The sequence below is a fragment of the Lepus europaeus genome, chromosome 22 (genome assembly GCF_033115175.1).
Source record: "Lepus europaeus isolate LE1 chromosome 22, mLepTim1.pri, whole genome shotgun sequence".
Classification (NCBI taxonomy): Eukaryota; Metazoa; Chordata; class Mammalia; order Lagomorpha; family Leporidae; genus Lepus; species Lepus europaeus.
This window is the reverse complement of record NC_084848.1, coordinates 20326864-20349708: the sequence shown is the minus strand read 5'-3', so window position 1 is coordinate 20349708 and position 22845 is coordinate 20326864. Positions and strand designations below refer to the sequence as shown.

At 42.7% G+C, this 22845-nt stretch overlaps 1 protein-coding gene across 4 annotated transcripts in view; it reads right to left on the bottom strand.

Moving 5' to 3' along the window:
* The window catches only part of STON2 (stonin 2), a 189593-nt gene that overhangs the window by 15833 nt on the left and 150915 nt on the right, over positions 1-22845 (bottom strand). For all 4 annotated transcript variants that reach the window (XR_009864798.1, XM_062181225.1, XM_062181224.1 and 1 more), the window contains one exon: positions 1526-3364. Coding sequence is in view for 3 of the 4 variants with exons in the window: in XM_062181225.1 (XP_062037209.1) it covers positions 1526-3364 (1839 nt within the window). In the remaining variant the exon portion in view is untranslated. The remainder of the gene's footprint in view (positions 1-1525; positions 3365-22845) is intronic.

The following is a 22845-nucleotide window of genomic DNA, read 5'->3' as shown; positions in this document are numbered from 1 at the left end:
TTAAAAAGTCCGTCAGTGTAGAGACAGAGGGTGGCAAATGCAGCCTCCCGCACAGAGGTCCAACTGTCTCTTCAGTCTGCACTGCTACACCCAGTGTCTGACACAGAGGGCCTGGTGTGCGCCCTCTCCCCAGACTGCCTGGCCAGCCCCTCCTGCGTCTTGCCATCGTATTACATTCAGGATATGATACCACGGCCACTCACACTCAGGGGAGGGACACCCTGAACACTCTGTCAGGATTTAAGGGCAAGAAGGGAAAAAAGCATGATCGCGTAAGACAACAAAATCAGCCAATCTGCTTTTTGTTAACAGATGGGCAAAATTCATTACAAACAAACAAACAAAGGCTCGTAGGCCTGTTGTGTGCCACTCAAGTCACCAGATTTACTCGAAGAAATTGGGCCATTACAGGTGGTTCGACTGCTCCCGAGTTTTGTTATCACTAAATATCACTGGACGCATCAGGGAAGTCACTGCCCTTCTGGGTTCACCGAAGCACAGGCACATCCCTCCTAACTGTGAGCAGGCCAGCGAAGCTGGCAACTTCAACCGAACATTCCTTCCTTTCCTTTTTTGTCTGACGGATTTTCGGCCCTTTTTTGTCTTCACATCCTGGCTGGATCTTCAGTCTGATCGGAGATCATCTCTCCTCCTTCCCATTCCCCAAGTGCAAGAGCCAAATTCCAAGCCTGAGATATTATGCCCGACAGGCCTCTCACACAGTGGCTCGAGTCAGAATCTAACCTCTCACATGCGTTGTACTTCTAACTGGACACAAACTGGGCCTTTGCCTGCATCCAGGGCACAGTTAGAAAGATGCCGCCTCAGAACCCAGAAGACAGCTCTTAATACCAAGATCCAGAAGTGACTGCTCTTAATACTACAGTTTTTGCTTTATTTACATTTTGTTTCTTTTGTTTTTGTTTTTTTACTTGAAGGTTAAAGAGAGCAAGAGAGAATATGTTCCATCTATTGGTTCACTTCCCAATGTCCAACCAACAGCCAGGGCTGGGTCAGGCCAAAGCCAGGAGCCAGGGATTCCCTCTTGATCTCACTCAGAGATGGCAAGGATCCATATACTTGAGCCATTGTTTGCTGCCTCCCAGGCTCTGCATCAGCAGGAAACCGGAATTAAGAGCAGAGCCAGGACTCCAATCCATGCACTGCAATATGGGATGCAGGCTTCCCAAGTGGAATCCTAACTGCTACACCAAATGCCCACCCCACGGCTAATATTTTAATGAGTCTCAAAAGAATAAAAATTCAAAAGAGTCCCTGGAAAGCTACTTAGCAGCCAAGTGGAAAGAATAACACACAGTTTTATGGAAGAAGTGATAATGATTATAAGGTAGGGAGTTGAAGGGAGTGAACTGAGCTCCTACACTTATTAACGTTGTGCTAATATTTCTACTTCCTTGCACCTTCCCCCACTACCATTTCCATCATGCAAAATAAACACACAGGAATATGATGTAGAATTTTGATTCCAACCCTTTGCAACCACAGAGGAGAAACCCGCTCTCACCTGAGTTTTTGTCAGGCAGTCGGTTGATCCTCCACACGATGGAGTTGAAGGCATGTTCATACTTGGCAGTTCCCAAGGTTACCCTCATGACAGGCTCAGAGCCAGAGATACTAGCAGAGCCAAAACTCGCTCCCCGGTTCACTTTGGCTTTCAAAGACTTTTCCCCCAGGACACTCTCCCTGCGCAAGTTTTTCACCCACTCACTGGGCACAGGGTAACGGATCATCACATTCTCACAGGGAACCTGAGTGAGAGGGTCCCGGTTGGAGGAGAAGCCGGTGGACATCCTCAGCCAGCTCTGTACCTCCACCTCCGCCCCATTGATGCTCGCTGCCGTCCTGAGCGTGAAAGGCAAGGTCTTCTCGGCAAACACCGTCCTGAAGCGCATGAGCTCAAACCGGCACGCGTCCAAAGGGTTGAACAGGATGGTCCGTGAGCTGTTGAAAACATCCTCATCTGCACACCCATGGAAACGGCACTCGTGGAGCTTGATCCACTTGGTGGTCGTGGTGGGCATGATGTCCTGCCGTGAAACTATTTCGTTCCCTTTGACGAGGACGTCGTTGAGGCCCAAGCGGCACTCTGCAAGCCCGGAGAGGAAACTCAGAATGTGGATCCGTGTCAAGATGTGGTGCTGGAGGATCTGGTTGTCCCCTTTGCTCACAACGCCAGAGAATTCATCTCTGACATCCACTGTTATCTCCTCTTCAAGGTAATTCAAACCAACTGTGCTCAGCTCCATGGACAACACGGGCAGCTCCATGAGACGGTCCTGCACTGCACGGATGAAGCTCAGGAAGTCATCGTAATTGGTGGTGCCCAGCTTAATCACTTGTTCCCTTTCTGCCATGTGGGCCACAGCGGGTTTGGGCTGGTATTTCTTCTTCTCCTTGTAGGTGACGCGGTCTATCCGCAGGCTGTGGATCCTGCCGTTCTCATCGTAACTCTGAAGCCGGGGTTCTGAAATCTCATGGTAGATCTCCAGCTTGAACTCACGGAATGGTTTCTCTAGGCCCTGCTCATAATAGAGCTGCAGGTACCCAGTGTCTGTCAGTTTGATGTATATGGGTCCCCAGTGCCTGGAAGACATGATGTTCTTCTTCTCAGGGATTCTGAGCATCATGGGCCACCCGTCCCTCGGCTGGGAGAGTGCTGACCCAGGCAGGTGAGAGTCTAGCTCCATCCAGGCTACTGGGTCATCATCAGGTAGTGTCGCGCTGCCCAAGTGATCGGGGTCATCAATCTGGAGTTGTTTGAGTTTTTCAACAGCAACAGAGTGTGACTGGCTTTTGCTTGAGTCATCAAAACTGATGGCATCTTGGTAGATGACGACGAGGGAATCTCGCTGGCTTTTGCCTGTGGTACTGGAAATGGAACTGTTTTGGGAGCGTCTCTCCTGCTCCTCAAAGAAAGCGCTGAAAGGGTTGATGGGGGAGGGCTGCACATTCTGGAGAGTCTCATTCAGGAAAGGGTTGGTTGCCCTCCACGGTGGAGCCTCGGTTTTGGATGGCGGACGGTTTAAGGAGGAAATGTCCAGCGTCTGAACTTTGGAGAAGTTCATCAAAGTGCTCTTGGGACGGTCCCTCTTTTTAAATGACCCAGTTGAGTTACACGGGACCTCTGGGATCACAGATGCAACAGGTGGTGTATTCGGCTTCAGAGGAGAGGCGACTGGTGGCAAAGAGCAAAGGACTTCATTGTCATCAAAAGTGACCCAGCTGGGGAAACGAGCAGAAGTCACTGGAGGGGCAGGGTGCCCATTCACGGCTGGACTAGCCGCCTGCCAGCCAGCGGTCTCCATCTCTACCTCTTCATCTTCCTGGAGCGAGGAAGAATTGTCTACGAAGAAAAGAAGAGCATATGAGGAATGCCATTCAGGGCCTCTACAGGTATGGGACACTGAAGTATGGGAACACTGTAAATTCCAAAGCAGCTCATCACCTTCTTCAACTGCTTCATGTGGGCACAGATGTCGTAATTCTGTAATGAGTACACCACAGGGGCCATCACACTCAGTAATATCACAATGGCTCGGTCAATACAGAAGCTCTCAGTGGCAGGAATAAGATCCTTTGCAATTTAAGTCAAAAGGCTTCCTCTTCATTTTATAGAAGCTTCTGGAATAGATGTTTTCTGTACTGGGTTTTAAGGTATATATTCTTAATTTTTTAAACGTCTAAAACTGTCCCCTATATAAAATAATATAAGCTGGGGCCGGCACTGTGACGTAGCAAGTAAGGCTACTGCCCGCAGTGCCAGCATCCTATATGAGTGCCAGTTTGAGTCAGGGCTGCTCCACTTCTGATCCAGCTCTCTGCTATGGCCTGGAAAGGCAGCAGAATATGGCCCAACTTCTTGGGCCCCTGTACCCATGTGGGAGACCCCGAAGTAGCCCCTGGCTCCTGCCTTTGGATCAGCCCAGCTCCACCCACTGTTGCCATTTGGGGAGTGAACCAGCAGATGGAAGACTTCTCTCTCTCTGCCTCTCTGTAATTCTGCCTTTTGAACAAATAAATAAATAAATAAAATAAGCTGTTATTTAAAAAACTAATTATCTTCTATAATAATGTGACTGCAAAAAATAAACTTGGGATTTTATCTTAAATATTATCAATAAATATTAAGGATGAAATATTAACACTCTTAACATGTAACAAATTCATACAAGGGAATAAGAGAAACATAAAAGCTCTAGTAGAAAAACGGATAGAAAACAACTTATGAAAAAGAAACTAAAAATGTCTAATAAGCATGTGAAAAATCTCCAATCTCATGCATAATACAGAAAATACAAATTAAACAAAAAATTCAAGGAAGATTTTCAAAGTTTTTTGTATTCAATACGAATAGGGGCACCTTGAGAACAATGCTAAATTGAGATTGTAAATTTCTACAAAAGCTCTGAAGAGTAGACTGGCAATTTAGATTAAGATTCTTATAAATGTTCATAACAACAGTTTAAGAACTGTACCCTAGGGAAATAAATTCAAATTGTGGAACAGTTTTGAAGAATAGAGATATTGCATTTCAGTATAATTTATTGTACAGTATAATTTATTGTTGGAGGGGGAAGCAAAATGTTTTAAGCACCCAACAGTTGGGTGAAAGTTAAGAAATGGAATTATACCTAGCCATTACAATGTTGATAAGCGGGTACATGTATGGCACACTGAGTTAAGCCCACAATGCCAGGATCCCATACGAATGCTGTTTCAAGTCCCAGCTATTCCACTTCTGATCCAGCTCCCTGCTTATGCGCCTGGGAATGCAGCAGATGATGACCCAAGTGCTTGGGCCTCTGCCACACACACATGAAAGACCCAGCTGGAATTCCTGGCTCCTGGTTTTGGCCTGGCCCAGGCCTGGCTGTTGCAGCCATTTGGGGAATGAACCAACAGATGGAAGATCTCTTTCACTTCTCTCTCTGTCACACTGCCTTTCAAATAAATAAAATAAGACTGGAAGAAAAAAAAGTTTCCAAGTGTGTAATAACATGAGAAAATGCACGATATAATTTTGTCCTTTGTTCCCTCTGAAATGGTTTTCCACCTTGGGACTTATTTATTTTATGATTAAAAGGTCATTACACATAAGACTCCACCTTAGTAGAGCCTTCAGAGAAGGAGATGAGGGACTCGAGTATTGAAAGGGAGACGAAGGACTCGAGTATTGAAGAGGAAATAAGCCAAACCTTTGCAGTAGTGTAAGGACTCTTGTGGGTCAGCTGGGGTTGCAGCAAAGGAGGGGAAATGAGGCCTTTGGCAAGAAGAATGGATCCTGGAGGAACAGCATAGACTACAAATGTCTGTCACAGAGCAGATACTCTGCAAGGGTTTGTTGACTGAATGAGTGAGAAAAGAAACTTCACTTTGGAGCAGCTCTCCTACTTTCTGGGTCTCTAGAGGATGTGCGTAGGCATTTCTGCCATGCACTGTTTCCACTGCCAGTCATTTGGAATCAAGGGGAAATAAATTCTCAGATGGTTGTGTTTTCTGACTGCCTCACTAAACCTTCATGCATATCACATCCAACCATACCTAATCAGCATTGCCACATCATTGCACATGCAATTACATGTGGGTGGGATGGCTGGTTTGTCACTCATCTTCCAAGTAATCCATCCAAACAGAGAGCAATTCCTTCAACTAAAAATGTCACTTTTGAAAGACAGGATAACCATATGAGTACACATACACGTGTATCCATACCCACCCAAGGAATATAATGAATAAAAAAATTTTCTACAGGTACAGCACCAAAAAGGGATTTCAAAGCATTTAAAACAAAAGATGTACATTTCTTTCAAAGTAATCATGAATCCATTTTTTATAGATATACAAGTAATTTATTTTCTGGAAAATGAACAGAAAGGCTAAGAAAACAATCTGGGACTGCAATATTTACACTTAACTTAGTATTATTCTGTCATGAAGGCTAAAGGGAACATTGTGCCCTGAGTGAAATACAATCAATTCCTTGGAACGTTAACTGAGCCTTCCTGGACAACTGGAGAAGGGGTATGTTTCAAAATGTATGCATTTCTAATGAGGTAGCTCTATGGAACTGTTGTAATAACAGTGTTCCCACCCAAACAATTCCTTCTTGGCCCTCTTGGAGCCCATCACTATTCCCCAAGGTTACTTTTTAATTTATTTATTTCCATTTCATTCAAAAGGCAGAGAGAGAGAGAGAGAGAGAGAGTCAGACAGAGCTCCTCCATCTGATGGTTCACTCCCTAAATATTCACAACAGCCCAGGTTAAACAAGCAGCCTGGATCTCCATCTGGGTCTCCCATATAGGGCCAGGGAACCAACTACTTGAGTGATCTCACCTGTTACCTCCCAAGATGTGGAAACAGAAGTGAAGTCAGGACTCACATCTAAGCACCCCAATGTAGGTTGCAGGCAACCCCAGTGGCATCTTACTGGTGAGGCCAAATATCTACCTCATTTCCTAGTTTAAAACAACTAAAGCACTGTTCCTTTCTAGGATGGTCTCTGCCAGAGCTGTTCACACTTGCTTCTATTGGAAACCTTTTTTTTTTTTTTTTTTAAATCATTATTATTTGACAAGCAGAGCTCTTATCTGCTGGTTCACTCTCCCAACACCTACAAAGGCCAGGAATGGGACAGTCCCAAGCTGAGTACCAGGAACTAGGAAATCAATCCATGTGGGTGGCAGGAACCCAATTACTTTAGCCATCACCTGAGGGTTCCCAGAGGAGGAGTCAGTAGGAAGCCGGTATCAGGAGAGAGAACCAAGAATTGAACCCATGTACTTCAGCACGGGAAGCAGTTGTCCTAACTGCTTCTTAACCATTAAGCCAAATGCTCACCCCTGCTGGAGATTTTGTCCCCCAGACAGAATCTCTAATCTTCTCCCGAGTCAAGAAAGCAGAGAAGGCTGTCTTTGCTGAAGATTATCTTCTGAAGATTAAATTCCTTTTCAAATCATGCTGTTTAACATCACACCAAAGTCCCAGACAGTTTGGAAGCATCACTGTTGTGACACAATTTATTTTAACATTTATTTTTATTTATTTGAACTGCAGAGAGAGAAAGACAGAGAAATCTTCCATGTGCTGGTTCACTCCCCAGATAGCCAAAACAGCTGGGGCCAGGAGGAAGCCAGGAGCAAGGAACTCTATCTGGGACTCCCATGTGGGTGCAGGTCCATTTGCAGGGAGCTGGATCAGAAGAGGAGCAGCAGGGACTCAAAATAGTAATCCCATATGGGATGCCAGCATTGCAGGCAGTGGCTTAACCCACTGTATCACAATGGCAGCCTCAAAGGGTAACACAATTTAAATGAAGCATCTTTAAATTTGGAGGAGAATTTTTTATTTAAATTATTTTCCAGAAATTCTATTTTCTCTTTGGCAGTCATTAAGAAACATCAAAAGACTGTTATAAATTTCTTTCTTTGGGCTGTTTTCATGTCCTGTAATTGCCAACTATTTTAAATAGCCATCCTTTCAGATGGCAGTGGAACATAGATCAAATTTCTGAAATTGAGAATTTGTTTTTCTGTAAAATCATTTATGAAGAAAAAAGCCTTGGGGCTGGAGTTGTGGCACAGCAGGTTAACCTACCACCTGCAATGCCAGCAACTCAGGTGAGCACAGTTCGAGTCCCAGCTGCTCTGCTTCCAATCCAGCTCCTGCTAATGTGCCTGGGAAAACAACGTAAGATGGCCCAAGGCCCTGGGCCTCTGCCACCTATGTGGGAGACCTGGAAGGAGTCTGAGGCTACTGGCTTTGGTTTGGTCCAACCCTGGCCTTTATGGCCATTTGTGGAGTGAATCAGAGGATAAAAGATTCTCTCTCTCTTTTTCAAATAAATAAATAAATCTTTAAAAACAAACAACAAGGGGCCCGCTGCCGTGGCTCACTTGGTTAATCCTCTGCCTGCGGCGCCGGCATCCCATATGGGCTCCGGGTTCCAGTCCTGGTTGCTCCTCTTCCAGTCCAGCTCTCTGCTGTGGCCCGGGAAGGCAGTGGAGGATGGCCCAAGTGCTTGGGCCCCTGCACCCGCATGGGAGACCAGGAGAAAGCATCTGGCTCCTGGCTTCGGATTGGTGCAGTGCCGGCTGTAGTGGCCACTTGGGGGGTGAACCAACAGAAGGAAGACCTTTCTCTGTCTGTCTCTCTCACTGTCTGTAACTCTACCTGTCAAATAAATAAAAAAAAATCTAAAACAACAAAAGTTTTTCCTTATTAACACTGACATCCCTAAATAGGGGTGGAAAATCTTCTTTTCACGTCAAGGGCTGGCCATTTGTATACTTAAAATATTCACACAAAATTATCAACTTAAAAACTAGCCTGCTACAGATTCAATGAATTTAGAGTACTGCTCACAGCTATCTTGGCAAGGACAGAGCAAAGGATTTTGCCAGCCTTATGTGGCCCCTGGGCCAGGAAGTTCCCCACCCCTGCCTTTTCACATTATTTGTCAGCTTTTAATTTTGCTCCATTTCTCCTACGACTGAATGGAATTTTCAAGTGTTATTACAAAGGTTTCATTGTGTATCTTTCTGAGCCCCTTTTCAGTGCAGGATGTTCTCTGGACTTTCATATATGAAAAGCAATTTATCTGTATATGTAATTTCTAGGGGAAATATTTGCATTGTATGTGACAAAAAGTTAGCATCTTTAATAAAAGTGGATCTACTCCCGCAAATAAATATTAAAATGCAAAGAAAAAAGTCACGAATAAAGAAATATAAATGTTGGGGCTGGCGCTATGACATAGTAGGTTAAGCCTCCCTCTGCAATGCTGGCATCCCACATGGGCGCCTGTTCCAGCTGCTCCTCCTTTTTTTACTTTTTGAAGATTTATTTGTTTGAAAGTCTGAGTTACACAGAGAGACAGAGAGAGAGGTCTCCATCTGCTGGTTCACTGTCCAGATGACCTCAATGGTTGGAATTATGCCCATCTGAAGCCAGGAGCCAGGAGCTTCTTCTTGGTCTCCTACATGGGGGCAGGAAGTGGAGCAGCCAGTTCTCGAACCAGCACCCATATGGGATGCTGGCACTGCAGGTAGTGGCTTTACTCATTAAATCACAGCGCTAGCCCTTGCTCCTCTTCTAATCCAGTTCTCTGCTTATGTCCTGGGAAAGCAGTGGAAGTCCTTGGGCCCCTGTACCCTTGTGGGAGACTCGGATGAAGCTCCTGGCTGGTCCAGCCCAGCTGTTGTGGCCATGTGGGGAGTGAACTAGGAGATGGAAGATCTCTTTCTTTCTCTCTCTATAACTCTGCCTTTCAAATAAACAAATACCTTAAAAATTTTTTTCTGGAGGGCAATTTGAAAATTTGTGCAAGTTCCCCCCAAAAGTACAGATATACTATAATATATGTAAGATATATATATAAGATATATATATGTGTAATATATATATGTGTGTAATATATATATATATATATATATATATATATAGTTCTACTTATAGGATTTTACTCTAAGGAAATAACAAGACAAGCTTTCAGTGATAATATATAGTGGATGCTTATCACAACAATGCATCACAGAAAACTTGTAACCAACCTGAATGTCCAACATCTGGGAGACTGGTTATATAAACTGTTAAAGAATCAAAATGGAATACCATGGTAGTGATTAAGATAATAGTCCTGATGCATGTTTATTTACATGGTAATTGATAAACTGCTGTGTGAACAATGACAAGACCCTATAGTAAGAAATTAGACTGCCTGGTTTTCAATTTGGTACCTGCAACTTAATTAGCTATGTGACCTTGGGCAAGTTTTAAATTTCCCTGTTTCAGTTTTCTCATTAATGAAATTCAGAAAATATCAAATCCCACCTGACAGGCAAATAACGAATCTTCAGTAGACAGCGGATGTGCTACTAGTACTATCAGAATGATACATTTCATTTTATAAAGCATATGTATGTTAGAAAGCCTAGGAATATAACATTTCATAAAGTTTTGATGTGAAAACAAATGTTTCACATGAGGTGTTATGGTTTGAATGATCTTTTCTGAAATTCATGTTGAAATTTAGTTACTACTGTGATGAGATTAAGAGGTGGGGACTTCAGGAAGAGATTAGGTGGATTAACACTGTTATCACAGGAGTGGTTTAGTTATCTTCAGAGTGGGTTTGTTACAAAAGTGAATCCAATGCTCCTTTGTTCTTTCTTCCCCACCCTTCCCTTCCTCCTCTTCTCTCTCACCATGTGATGCTCTTTGTTATGTCATGACAAAGCAAGAAGGTCTTCATCAGATATAGCCTGTATCCCAGAATTTCCAACCTCTGTAACCATTAAAATAAACTCCTATTGTTTATAATTTACCTAGTCTGTGGTATTCTGTTATAGCAGGAGAAAATGGACTAAAACATGGGATAAGAGAATTAGAATTGCTTTTAATTTATAAAATTTATTTAATTAGAATTGCTTTTAATTTATAAAAAACAGTGAATTGCTTATAAGATAAGATAAAGAAACAATCAGGGGCCAGTGCTGTGGTGTAGCGGGTAAAGCCGCCACTGCAGTGCCGGCATCCCAAAAGGGTGCCGGTTCTAATCCCGGCCGCTCCTCTTCCAATCCAGCTCTCCGCTATGGCCTGGGAAAGCAGTAGAAGATGACCCAAGTCCTTGGGCCCCTGCCCCCATGTGGAAGACCCGGAAGAAGCTCCTAGCTCCTGGCTTTGGATGGGCGCAGTTCCGGCCATTGCGGCCATCTGAGGAGTGAACCAGCAGATGGAAGACCTTTCTTTGCCTCTCCTTCTCTCTCTCTGTGCAACTCTGACTTTCAAATAAATAAATAAATCTTCAAAAAAAGAAATAATCAAAGTTCAAAACAGTTTTCATTTTTTTTGCTTTGAAAGGCAGAGTTACAGAGAGAGAAGGAGAGATACAGAGTGAGAGAAATCTTCCATTTGCTGGTTCACTCTCCAAATGGCCGTAACGCCAAGCGCTGGGCCAGACCAAAGCTGGGATCCAGAAGCTTCATCTAGCTCTCCCATATGGGTGCCAGGGCCCAATCACTTGGGCCATCTCCCACTGCTTCTCCAGGTGCATTAGCAGGGAGCTGGATTGGAAGTGGAACAGCTTTGATGTGTACTGGCACGCTTACAGTATGCCGGCAGGGCAAGTGGTGGCTTAACCCACTGCATCACAGCGATGGCTCCAAAATTAGTTCCCTATCACCACTAATTAATCCTGAGAAAACTGCAGACCTTTCCCAAGCTGTTATGACTGGTGTGGCTGGTATTGAATGTGAGGGTGGGGAGGTGGGAAACACTGGCAAATTTCTCCAGTCAGAAATCGGCAAATATACTCCCACAGAACAGTGGTCATTCTACTTACTACTTGTTTAATTTTTTATTTAGTGGAGGATTAAGTTTATGATCATAAAGTAAGATGAAAATATGTCATTGCAAAAATTTAAAAAAAATAAGAAAGGAAGGAGGAGGGAGGGTGGGAGAGGAGGGAGTAAGGAAGGGACGGTGGAAGGATCATTATGTTCTCAAAACTGTATCTAGGAAATACATGAAATCTGTTCCTTTCATATAAAAAATAAACAAAAGGAAAAAAGAAACAGGCAAAAAATGGGGTGGACATGGTAGTACAGCAAGCTAGGCTGTGGGCTGGGGCACCCACATCCCTCGATTAAGTCCCACCACCGTTTCAGATCCAAGTTCCCGCTAAAGTGTCTGGAAGGCAGCAGATGATGGCCTACGTATCTGGATTTCTGCCACCCCTGGAGGAGACCCAGAGGGAGCTCCTAGCTCCTGGCTTTGACCTGGCCCAGTCACATGTATTGTGGGCATTTGGGGAGTGAAACAGCAGATGAAAGATTGTGTGTGTGTGTGTCTGTGTGCGTGTGTCTGTCTCTCCCCATCTCGGTCACTCTATCTTTAAATAAATAAATAAATAAATATTTTTAAAAAAGAAATAGATAAAAACTAATTATCCAGAATATGTTAACTATATTTGTCTTTCCATTTTATTGACATTAAAATAAAACCAAATATCCAGAATTATTTTAATCACAACCTCTTCCACCTGCTACCTTCAAGTGCTTTTATTCTGAGTTGGGTTGCTGCCAAAAAAAGCCACTCATTTTGAAAAGTACGTTCTCATTTTTCACCACAAAAAAATTTCCTGTACCTAAGAGGTTCCTAGTATCTTTACTGATGGAAACCAAAGAGAAATGGTGGATTCTGCTATTAAACCACAACCTATTTTAGGCTCCTAAGAGATAAAATTGTATTAAAGTGGTCACAATGGTAATCAAAGCTACAAAAATGAAAGAAAAAGTTAGCACTTTAAGGGTAAGGTTAACAGTGTCTGCGTTTTAAATGTAGCAGATATTCTGCCACCTTTTTCCCATTCGTTAATCCGTTACTGTAATGCCAAATGCAGAAAACTCACTGAGAGGTGTTCACTGGAATTTATTAGAAGTGTCAAGAACAAATATTTTTAGATTACTGCCAAGTTTCTCATCACAAAGTAGCATTCACTGTTATATAAGAACAGATAGTTAAAATGATATAATCAGCCCCAGATACATAATAGGCACTTAAGTATTTAGGAGTAATCTGTAAAGTGAAAAAGAGAACAAAGAATTTTAGGGCTTGACAAGATTTTAGAAATAGTAAGATCTGACCCTTTCATTTTTGGAGAAGCTGAGATTCGGCGATTTTAATTAAACTTCCCAAAATGAAATTAGAAGTCAAATCCTGCTTTTCATTTTCATTAATCCTAATATTTTCTTAATGCTTTTTTCATTAAGCTAAAATCTGGTTAATTTTTCCCATTGCCTTCGAGATTAGCAGGAGCTATCCTGACACACAACTTAACAGCATTGCTCAATGGGAAAAGGAAGCTAATTAAAAAAGATTCAACACCCATTTATACAGAGATGTCTTTAGGCCAAAGGTCAAGTGATGTCACCATCTAATGTGTAGAAGGGAGAGAAGGGCATGAGTCATCTGAACCTTATCAAGGGAGCATCTCACTTGCATAAAAGATGTTGGGGCCTGTTTAGCCATCACAATATATTGTGATTAAAGAGTCAGAGGATGATTCTATTCATTTGTCCTCAGCATTGTCCAGGACATAGGACGCTTTGGTGCTGGCAAAGTCACCTGGTCAGAGATATCCCCAACGTCAAGAAGCCAGTCTGAAGTACTACTTACCACCACCTAACAGAAATCTGTCAAGAACCTTCAACACGACACCCTAGTTTTGATTTACTGAGGGAACCTATAAAGCAGTACAGAGCACCTTCCTCAAAGGATTGGTCCCTCTTGCCCTGCCAGTTGTCCCCTGCTTATCAAGACAGTTTGACCCAACACATTTCACCTCTTTCGTTGTTGCTGTTTTGCTGTTCAGAGATACAAGCACCAGACATTATGTTTGCTAAGTGGTCCAGAAGAAAAAAAAAATTTTTTAATGCTAGGTCTTTTAGAAGATTTATTTATTTACTTTAAAGGCAGAGTGACAGAGAGAAAGGAAGAGACAGACAAACATAGCAACACATCCTCCATCTGCTGGTTTACTCCCCAAATGGTTTCAACAGTCAGGTCTGGGCCAAGCCAAAGCCAGGATCCAGAAACTCTATCCTGGCTTTGGGTTGCAAGGGTCCAAGCACTTGGACCATCTTCTACTGTCTTCCTAGGCACATGAGCAGGGAGTCAGATCACAGCAGATGTGGGATGCCAGCATTGCAAGCAGTAGCTTAAGTCAATGACCATAATCTTGGTCCCCAGGGATACCTTGTTTCCTGTGTGTCGCTGAAGTTTATCCTCACCCAGCAATGAAGACTCAATTATTTTCTTTCTTCTCTAAACCTTTTCTTCTATTTTACTATTTTTTACTTCCCTAGGCCTTCCCAATACTCAACCTTTAGATTCCTACTTTTGGTCCTTTCCTCACACAATAAAATGCTTTGGTGCTGATTCCCTGGCTTAATGTGCCTTTCCAGTATCCATTTCTCATGTTGTCTTAGATGAGGCTCCATCCTCCAAATCACAGTTATTTGGGAAAGCCCTTCTGCCTTAGACCAGATTCAAACTCTGATCATTTTGAACCATAGTGATGGGAGTCTCTGTTTCATCAAAACTGACTGTAAATTTGGTCTGGGGGGAAGTGAGAGGCACTGGTGGTAATGGCAAAGAAATGGAGCTGGCTCTCACACTGGATCACATATGCTTGTGTACCAGTGTAAGGGGCATAAGGAGGAGTACAGCAGTCTGACTGAGTCTGTATCAGGTTGGACTATCTTCCCTCCATGACCTTTGCTAGGCAGTAGTATAGTTTCCAGAAGAAATCCAAATCTTTTTTTTTTTTTTTTTGACAGACAGGGTGGATAGTGAGAGAGAGAGACAGAGAGAAAGGTCTTCCTTTTTGCTGTTGGTTCACCCTCCAATGGCCGCTGCGGCCGGCGCATCGTGCTGATCCAAAGCCAGGAGCCAGGTGCTTCTCCTGGTCTCCCATGCGGGTGCAGGGCCCAAGCACTTGGGCCATCCTCCACTGCCTTCCCGGGCCACAGCAGAGAGCTGGCCTGGAAGAGGGGCAACCGGGATAGAATCCGGTGCCCCAACCGGGATTAGAATCCAGTGTGCCGGCGCTGCAAGGCGGAGGATTAGCCTGTTAAGCCACAGCGCCAGCAGAGAAATCCAAATCTGTTGGGAGTAGGAGTGCAATCAACTGGCCAGCATCATCCATAGGAAGGTTACGAGCAATTTCTGCAAGTTGAAGAACCTTTACAGATGACTCCTTTTCCCCTGTATTAGACAAAGCTCATTGCTCTTTATGTGGACTTTCCAGCAATGATGGTGACAGCAGAATAACTAACCAGCTCATGCATGCAGGAGATCACTTATTTTCAATTCAATCTAGAGGTGGGAATTTGATGTCATTTCAGTATTTGCCCAGCTTTCTTTTAAAGACCAAGATCAAAGGGGGAATTTTTACAAACAGATGAAATTTGTAAAACTTTAAGCATTTCAAGTTAAGATAATTGCTTAGTAAAAGAAGGAATACAACTAATTTCCAGCATGACTATAGATCTATTATAGCAGACAGAGCTCTAGTTGCATTCCTGAATCTCTAAAATATTTTAGGAGCCCTCATAAGGTAACCAGCAGACAAAAAAAAAATGAAAATCTATTTTGAAGACTATTCATCTACTCAAAATTTCCTGCTAAAGTACCTAGACCTTTCAGTATATAGACACAAGTGTCTTCTGGGTGAAGACAAGGCCCATAAGTGAAAGGCCAGCTTAGAAATGACTTACACGAACACTGGATTGAGTTCCTGGCTTCATGTTGGTCTCCATTGTCTATTTTGAGCCACTTGCAGGCAACCAAGGATAAACCTTATTCCTGGAGTCAGACTGACCTGATCTTGGCACAGGAAAATTGTGAGCTCTTCCAATATTACTTCACACTCTCTAAACTTCAGTATTTCTCAATTCTTAAGGGGGTTAATATCAGCAACTTCTTCATGGGTTGTTATGGGGGTTAGTGAGATCATTAACAGACACAGAATTTAACAGTGCCTGGCCCATAGCTCATATGTCAGTACAATAAGAAAAAAAAAAAAACAAACAGATATGTATTATCATTTAAGTTTCTTAAGGAAGCAAAAAAGAAGCATGTGGGGGAGTATAGAGGGAGAATGTCTTTGAAGTTATATGATTATCAGTGTGATGGAAGAGAAAGGGAAAGAGGGAGAGAGAATGGAAAAAGAGACAGGTATGTTTCAGGTTAGGATTCCATGAGTCTACATACTTCCCGCAGAGAGAAGTCCTGAAAGGCTTGTGAATTACAAGGGATTTGAGATTCTGTGCTTCAGGTAACAGACACACACATTCACAAAGGCACTGTGGACAGAATAAAGAAGTATGAGCACTGACTGCGTAACAGAGCGTGAAGTCATGAATACACTTTGGACAAGGCAGAACACTCAACTTGCTATTATCCCTCTAGTGCAAAGAACTACCTTTTAAGTTGGACAAGTAAAAGATGTTCTAGTAATCCAGACAAGTAGTCCCCAAAGTGGAGGAGCAGCCTGAGGTAAGCAGGGTGATCCACTGGGGCATGGGCTGAAAATGTCTTAGAACTTCTACTTTTGTTCACTTTTCAACCCACCTGTTTAATATTTTTACTTTTTCAGACTGGATGCCATGGTTTAAGTCCAAGTTGCTGCTCCAGATAGATAGCACACTGGGGTGCCTGGTTCAAGCTCTGGCTACTCCATTTCTAATTCAGCTTCCTGTTAAAGTGCCTGGGACAGAGAAGATGATGATTCAAATACCTGGGCTCCTGCTATGCACATGGGAGGCCCAGATGGAGCTGCTGACTCTTGGGTTTGACTTGGCCCAACCTTGGCTGTTGCAGGAATTTGGGGTGAAATAGCAGATGTAAGATCTCTATCTCTCTTTCTCCCTCTCCCTCTCTGTTTTACTTTGCCTTTCTTTCTTCCTTTTTTTTTTTTTTTTTTTTTTTTTGACAGGTAGAGTGGACAGTGAGAGAGAGAGACAGAGAGAAAGGTCTTCCTTTACTGTTGGTTCACCCCACAATGGCCACTGCAGCCGGCGAACCATGCTCATCCGAAGCCAGGAGTAAGATGCTTCTCCTGGTCTCCCATGCAGGTGCAGGGCCCAAGCACTTGGGCCATCCTCCACTGCAGTCCCTGGCCAGAGCAGAGAGCTGGCCTGGAAGAGGGGCAACCGAGACAGAATCCGGTGCCCTGACCGGGACTAGAACCCGGTGTGCCGGCGCCACAAGGCGGAGGATTAGCCTATTGAGCCACGGCGCTGACCACTTTGCCTTTCAAATAAACAATCTTTTAAAATAAATATTTGTTTTTTGTATATCTGTTATAAAACATTGACTAAAATACCTAAATATTTATAATTTATAAATAATTTAAAATTGTAAATTTTAATGTATGTAAATTTTGTGTATCTACAAATGAAAATATTAGAGGCTCAAGTCTAAACCTTTGGGAAACATGCTCAGATATTTAGAAAAAACTGGTAACTCACTAGACATGTTTCAAACACTTGGCCTAGGTTCTCCTGCAACACACAGATATCACTTCCTCTCTATCCTTTATAAGAGCAGGCTATTATAACCAGAAAAATGGCCTTCGCTGTCAGTTCAAAGGGAAAGGTATTTTTTCAAAAAGAAAGATCTACTATTCCTTAAGCTCTTCTGTTATTTGGCCAGTAATTCAGTCCAATGCTCCAGCTCCTCGATAAAAATGCTAATAGCCTATCTCCAACTTGGAATCCTGCTAAACATTGACTTTTTCACACTCTTGCTTTGCTTTCTATAAAGTTTTAAAATCAGTCTTCCAATGCTATAGAATCATAAAACTGACCTGAATAAATACTTGCTATATTTGCTGACAGGCCAAGGATTATATGACCTTACACCAGAACATCAGTCTTTCCATGTCCCTTTCCTGGCTGTCCCCTTAGTACCCAATGAAGACACAGCAAAGACAAGAACAGGGAATGCCTGGGAGATCTTTGTAAATCACGGTCATCACCAGCATTACAGTGTCTTTTGAAGCAAATGTTCTAAATTGTGTATTTTTTAAGCCACAGGCTGAGACAGAAACTTTTGCTCTTACTAAAGTCTTAGAGAAAAAGTCAACCCACGTGGTTCAGAGAACAAAGTCAATATAGTGAACAACAGAAAGGGATGGAATACTGTACTGCTTGCTTTCCATACCTCCTTCTACTTTGGGTTATAACTTCATAATTCTCCTTTGGGGAATTTTTCCCCTCTCATTCAAGCTTCACGAATGGTCAATGAAGGTGCTTCATCCACAGCACATATGGTTCAAAGTCAGATTCTCTTCGAAAATCTTGAATGATCTGGCTCAAGGGCAAGAAAATGTTGCAGGCACTCTAATAACCTGGCACATCTGTTCTCACCTTGAACTTTAAAACTGCCAAGGTTCCTGACACTCTCTGAGAAATAGCAATAATGGCCACAGATTCTTCCCTTCTCTATCCATGCTCTTCGTCAGTCCCATATGTGATTTGCATTAATTGAGACCAAATTCATATCTTGCATGCAGAAATTTGAAATGTGTTCACACATCAGGCTCACCCCTTTCTGCTGTACTTAAAACCCTGAGACTCATGAGTGGCGTTCTAGGGAATGAATGACCACGTGGACGAGAATCAAGACATAGTAGCTAATCAGGCAAGTGACTGCAGACCCAAGAGGGAGCACAAGGTGATCAGTTGAGCAAAGCACAAACTGGGGAACATGTAAGCCCTGCCCAGATTGCTAATCTGCAGAATCAAGAGCTAAAGAAATTTCACCTTTTTTTGGAGTCATTAAATTTTGGGGTAGGTTGAAACACAGAAGTTGATATATCATCTTCCCAAATGTCAAGTATTCAGTATTTTTTTTTTATTCTATAAGTATATCTTTAGAATAAATTCCGTTGGCCTAAAAGTTAGTCAAATTGGCCTCTGTTGCTTGCAACCCAAGCTCCTTAGCAGCCAGGCAAGAGCTATATGAAAAGATCTTCATAGGAAGCATGGGCAGATATAAGTTCCCAGAACCTCCCAAACTTGTCTGACTACTGAACAAAAAGATTTCAACTAAAAAAAATTTCTAAGCTGATTTATGTGAAATGTAGAAAGAGAGAACTCCCATCCACTGGTTCATGCGCCAGTGATGGGCCAGGCAAGAACCAGGAGCTGTGAACCCAACTCAGGTCTCCTACATGGCAGCAAGGATCCAAGTATTTGAGCCATCATCTGCTGCATCACTGGGTGTGCATTAGCAGGAAGCTGAAATCAGGTGGAGCCAGGACTTGAACTCAGGCACTGTGACATGGAAATACAGGTGCCTCAAGTGGCATTTTAATTGCTAGATCCAATACTTCCCAAATATTTCAATTTTGTTATGCCTCTCTATTCTCTTCCCACAAGAAGATAGAACTGCATTCTTTTTTTTTTTTTAAGAATTAATTAATTTCTTTGAAAGGTAGAGTTACAGACAGTGAGAGGGAAAGACAGAAAGGTCCTCTATCCGCTGGTTCACTCCAGCACAACGGCTAGAGCTGAGCTGATCCGTAGCCAGGAGCCAGAAGCTTCGACATGGGTGCAGGGGTCCAAGCACTTGGGCCATCTTCTATGGCTTTCCCAGGCCGTAGCAGAGAGCTGGGTCAGAAGTGGAGCAGCCAGAACTTGAACTGGCACCTGTTATGTCACTATATTCTTATTAAGTAATATAAGACACATAATTCAAATCCCATGAACTTGGTTGAAAAAAGTTTTAAGATTCTTTATCGGAAGAATGGCCACCTTTAGCCTGGGTAAACTTAGGCATAAACATGTAGGAAGCAGACAGGCCTGACTGCACTGTCAAGTGGTCAACAGCAGGGGTTGTGGCTCCATGCTGGTTCAAATCCTACCTACTTCACCTACTTGCCCTGTGACCTTGGGTAAGTCAGTTAAATGCACCAGGCCTCATTTTCCACAAATGTAAAAGGGAAGTAAAAACAGTAATTACCTCTGAAGTTGTTGGGTTAATGTACACCAAGTGTACATAGAAAACATATAAGTACTTGGCACTGTTGTTATTGTAATTATTCATTAGAGCCCATATGCCCTTGGGGAAGATCATGGAAACGGATGATTGGCACTGTGGGACCTTTTAGAAAGCCACAGAACAGAAGGTTTTATTTCTTGTCCTGGTTCTTGTAAAAACACACTCTGGAACTGGGCAAGCTTCTTTGTGCCATTTGCTCACTGTAATTTGGAATAATCACAATTTCTGTTCCAGTCCACAAATTCGTTTAAGAAGCAAATGTGCAATAACACATGTGAACACGCTTCCAAACCCTGAAAAGTGCCCAATCACTATATGGTTAGGCCTATAATTACTACTGAGGTGTTGAGGCAGTTTTTGGTTTCAAAAGAGCCCTAAAATACTCATGAATTTAAGTGGCTTGGTCCCTCATGGGCAGTTACTGCATTCTGGAGGTATAATATAAAAATTCAGAAAGTACTCTTGGAATAAAGATTTATTTAGAGAGCCATTCAACCAAAACTTGTTTACATCCACTATGGATCTATGATGAAAGGTTTGTTACATAGGAGATCAAAGAGGTCATGTCCTTTTCAAAAATCTCCAAATGTTTCTGAGAAGGAAATATGATCAAGTAATTAGAGGAACAGGGAGAGTAGAAGGGCAAGAACATTTCATATCTCTTGTTTTTATTTTATTTTTTTTATTTAGTAAATATAAATTTCCAAAGTACAGTTTATGGATTACAATGGCTTCCCTCCCCATAATTTCCCTCCCACTCGCACCCCTCCCATCTCCCGCTCCCTCTCCCATTCCATTCACATCAAGATTCATTTTCAATTATCTTTAGATACAGAAGATCGATTCAGTATATATTAAGTAAAGATTTCAACAGTTTGCACCCACACAGAAACACAAAGTGTAAAATACTGTTTCAGTACTAGTTATAGCATCACTGCACATTGGACAACACATTAAGGACAGATCCCACATGAGACGTAAGTACACAGTGACTCCTGTTATTGACTTAACAATTTGACACTCTTGTTTATGGCGTCAGTAATCTCCCCAGGCTCTAGTCATGAGTTGCCAAGGCTATGGATGCCTTTTGGGTTCGCCGACTTCGATCTTATTCTGACAGGGTCATAGTCAAAGTGGAAGTTCTCTCCTCCCTTCAGAGAAAGGTACCTCCTTCTTTGATGGCCCTGTTCTTTCCACTGGGATATCACTTGCAGAGATCTTTCACTTGTGTCTTCTTTTTTTTTTTTTTTTTTCTCCAGAGTGTCTTGGCTTTCCATGCCTAAAATACTCTCATAGGCTCTTCAGCCAGATCCAAATGCCATAAGGGCTGATTCTGAGGCCAGAGTGCTATTTAGGACATCTGCCATTCTATGAGTCTGCTGTGTATCCCACTTTCCATGATGGATCATTCTCTCCCTTTTTGATTCTATCAGTTAGTATCAGCAGACACTAGTCTTGTTTGTGTGATCCCTTTGACTCTTAGACCTATCAATATGATCAACTGTGAACTGAAGTTGATCACTTGGACTAGTGAGATGGCATTGGTACAAGCCACCTTGATGGGATTGTATTGGAATCCCCTGACACGTTTCTAACTCCACCATTTGGGGCAAGTCTGATTGAGCATGTCCCAAATTGTACATCTCCTCCCTCTCTTATTCCCACTCTTATATTTAACAGGGATCACTTTTCAGTTAAAATTTAAACACCTAAGATTAATTGTGTGTTAATTACAGAGTTCAACCAATAGTACTAGAACAAAACTTTCTGAACTGACAGACTCCACTTAATTGACTGGTTCCCCATCTGCTTTTTTTTTATGATTTCATTATTATATTTTTTGAAAGGCAGAGTTAGAGAGGGTGTGACCGAGAGATCTATCTTCTATCTGCTGGTTCACCCCCTAATTGGCCACATTGCCCAGAGGTGAGCCAGGCTGAAGTCAGGAGCTTCTTCTGGGTCTACCATGTTTATGGCGGGGGTACAATCATTTAGGTCATCATCCGCTGCTTTCCCAAGACCATTAGCAGGGAGCTGAGTCAGAAGTAGAGTAGCTGGGAGTCCAACTGGTATGCATATGGGATGCCAGCATCACAGATGGTGACTTAATCCACAGTGCCACAATATTATCCTCATCAGCTATGGTTTGAATGCATGTATTCTCCCAAAATTCCTCTATTAGAACCTAAGACCTAATGTGATAATATTCAGAAGTAGGGCCCTGGAAGTTATTAAGTCCTCTAGAATGGAATTAGAGGGGCTGGCGTGTAGTATAGAAGGTTAAGATGTGGTGATGCCAGTATTCCTTATTAGGCACTGGTTCGTATCTCTATTGCTCCACTTTCAATCCAGTCCCTTGATAATGACCTTAATAAAGCAACAGAAGATGGCCCAAGTGTTTGGGCCTCTGCCACGCATGCAGGAAACCTGGAAGAAGCTACTGGCATTGGCCTTGCCCAGTCCTGGCTGTTGCGGCCATATTGGGGAGTGAACCAGCAGATGGAAGATTTCTTTGTAACTCTGACTTTCAAACAAATCTTTAAAAGAAAAAAAAAATGGGATTAGAACCCTTATGAAAGGGCTCTAGGGAATTAGCTAGGCCCTTTTACGCCTCTGTTCTTTCAGCATTCAACGTGCCATAGTGGAAGCAGAGACAAGGCCCACACCGGATACCGAACCTCCTGTTGCCTTGGGTTTGTACACTGCAGCCACCAACACCGTGAGACACCAGTTTCTGCTGTCTATAGATGACTCGGTCAGTCTCAGGTATTTTGCTGTAGCAACATGAACAGACTAAGACACCATCTGTCCCTAGGGCCACAGAGATGGGGATGACTTGGAATTTAGGTACATTGAATATAACATATGCACACATGCATCTATTTTCAAGACACACTGGTTTTATAGATGTTCCAGTCACTAAGTTATAAAACAGGCATTTTTTCATACGAATATCAGAAAGACGAAGCTTCTAGACAAATATAAGGAAGAAGTTGTAAGAATATTTGGAAGATGCAAAATACACATAAATAGAAGCACTTAAATCCTATGGCCCCCTCAGATGATCAATGTCACCATAGTAACTGTTTTCCTTCAAGTTCTCTTACATTGCAAGGACACGTTCATAAACACACATGCATTTCTACAAATAGGGATTGTTCTGTATATGCAGTGTTAGAACCTACAACATTCAAAACATTCAGTGGGGAGGATGGTAAATGCAAGCAGTTATTGGCCGTGCCTGACTGAGCGGTT